The 2,111-nt window shown below is 45.9% G+C and overlaps 1 protein-coding gene across 1 annotated transcript; it reads left to right on the top strand.

The window, feature by feature from the left end:
- The first annotated feature begins 862 nt into the window (after window positions 1-862).
- LOC125362198 (olfactory receptor 10W1) lies at window positions 863-1,807 on the top strand. Its single transcript, XM_048360907.1, has one exon. The coding sequence runs from the start codon at window positions 863-865 to the stop codon at window positions 1,805-1,807; it is 945 nt and encodes a 314-aa protein (XP_048216864.1).
- Window positions 1,808-2,111: the final 304 nt, after the last annotated feature.

The following is a 2,111-nucleotide window of genomic DNA, read 5'->3' as shown; positions in this document are numbered from 1 at the left end:
TGATGTGTTATGTCTGTTCATTTAAAGGTTTCAATGGGTTCCCCTAGATCTTATATTAGGTCCTTATAAGGGAAGAGGGAAGTAGAAGATGGACTTTTCCATTCATACCCAAACTCACAAAATGTCCAACAGCTTTCAATCTGTTTTCCCTTACTTCCAACAACCTGGATAAACTTATGTTAAATCATCATTCTTTTCTATTCCCATACCTCTCCTGGTTGGATAAGGCTAGAGAAAGCAAATGGAGGAAGAGCTTTGTTTCCTTGGGTTTATTCCTGGCACTATCAAACTCTGTTAGAGCTTTGCCCCACCCCCCCCATTATTTCTCCTTTTCTCATTTTCCCATCACATTATGAGCTTTTGAGTGTTGCATTCATATTCTACACTTAGCAACTCAGGAGACAATGAAATATATAAAGCAATAAGTAAAATACACAAATAAATAAATATATGAAGAAATGAATGAATGCTCTCCCGTGCTCACTCCATTGGTTGACCCCTAGTAGTGTGAACGCCTCACCCTTTCTTGTGAGTTTTGCTGAATTTAATTTTCTTTGACTCCTTATTAAAATAGTTCTTAATTTCCACCCACTTCCTCTACCACTATCTCTGAAGTCTCCTACAGTATCTGTCCCAATTATTGGCAGTTAGAAATTGAATTTTAGACACATATGTGGAAAAACTTCATAAACAAATAAAAAAAATGTCTTCCCAATTCTTGTTTCTAACTCCAACCTTGATGAACAACATCAGATTCTTGACCCATAGTAGAAATAAATCTATCACCAAGCTGGTAATGTGTCACCAGTCTGATGGCTCCTTGTGTGCCCTTCTAACTCAAACTAGAAGAGCTGGGAGTTCAATGAACTGGCAGAATCGCTCTGTGTGGATGGAGTTTGCGTTCCTGGCCTATCCCTCCCGCACAGAGCTGCGCATCCTGAGCTTTCTTGGAATCAGCCTGGCTTACGCATTTATCATCACCGGAAATGTCATCATTGTTACGTCCATCCAGACAGAAGCTCGCCTACACACACCCATGTACTATTTCCTGGGCAGCCTCTCCGGGGTAGAAATATGCTACACTGCCGTGGTGGTGCCCCACATGCTGGCCAACACTCTACAATCGGAGAAGACCATCACATTGCTGGGATGTGCTGTTCAGATGGTTTTCTTCATTGGGCTTGGCAGTGCTGACTGTTTCCTTTTGGCTGCCATGGCCTATGACCGCTATGTTGCCATTTGCCACCCTTTGCGGTACCCGCTCATCATGACTTTGCCTCTTTGTGTCCGCCTGGTGGTGGCATCTGTGCTCATTGGCTTGTTTCTAGCCTTACAGTTGGTGGCCTTCATCTTCTCTCTGCCATTCTGCCAGGCGCGGGGTATCCAGCACTTCTTTTGTGATGTCCCACCGGTCCTGCACCTGGTGTGTGCCAAGAGCCACATCCATGAGCAGTCGGTGCTGGTGGCAGCCACGCTAGCCATCGCTGTGCCTTTCTTCCTCATCGCCACCTCCTATGTCTTCATAGTGGACGCTGTGCTGCAGGTCCGCTCGGCGGCTGGCCGCCGCAGGGCCTTCTCCACCTGCTCCTCCCACCTCACCGTGGTGCTGCTGCAGTATGGCTGTTGTGCCTTCATGTACCTGCGCCCCAGTTCCAGCTACCGCCCCGAGCAAGATCAGCTCATCTCACTGGTGTACACACTCGGGACTCCAGTGCTGAACCCCCTCATCTACACACTTAGGAACGGCGAGATGAAGGAAGTCATCGGGAAAGTTGTGACCAGGAATTGCCTCTCCCCGAACAGCTAGCGGAGGAGTGCGCCACACAAGCATGGTTTGATTTCTCCCCTGATGTTCAAATAGATCCTACGAATAAAATTATACCATCATTGTTTACTTCTGGGAGCCAAAGACTTTTCAACTGCGTCTACTATTTGACTGAATAATTGCTCTGTTAGGAAAGGAATATAAAAGTGAAAGCATATAAGGTTACTAAGTGACAGGGAGGAGAAGAGAGTGTGTATAGTTGCCATCTGCGGAGAGATGGCTCATTCAGCACAGTTTTAACTCGAAATGTAATAAAGCATTTATTAGCAGCCATTGCACAGTGACA

The sequence above is a fragment of the Perognathus longimembris genome, chromosome 13 (genome assembly GCF_023159225.1).
Source record: "Perognathus longimembris pacificus isolate PPM17 chromosome 13, ASM2315922v1, whole genome shotgun sequence".
NCBI classification, from domain to species: Eukaryota; Metazoa; Chordata; class Mammalia; order Rodentia; family Heteromyidae; genus Perognathus; species Perognathus longimembris.
The sequence above is the reverse complement of the archived record's forward strand: the minus strand, read 5'-3'. Positions and strand labels throughout refer to the sequence as shown.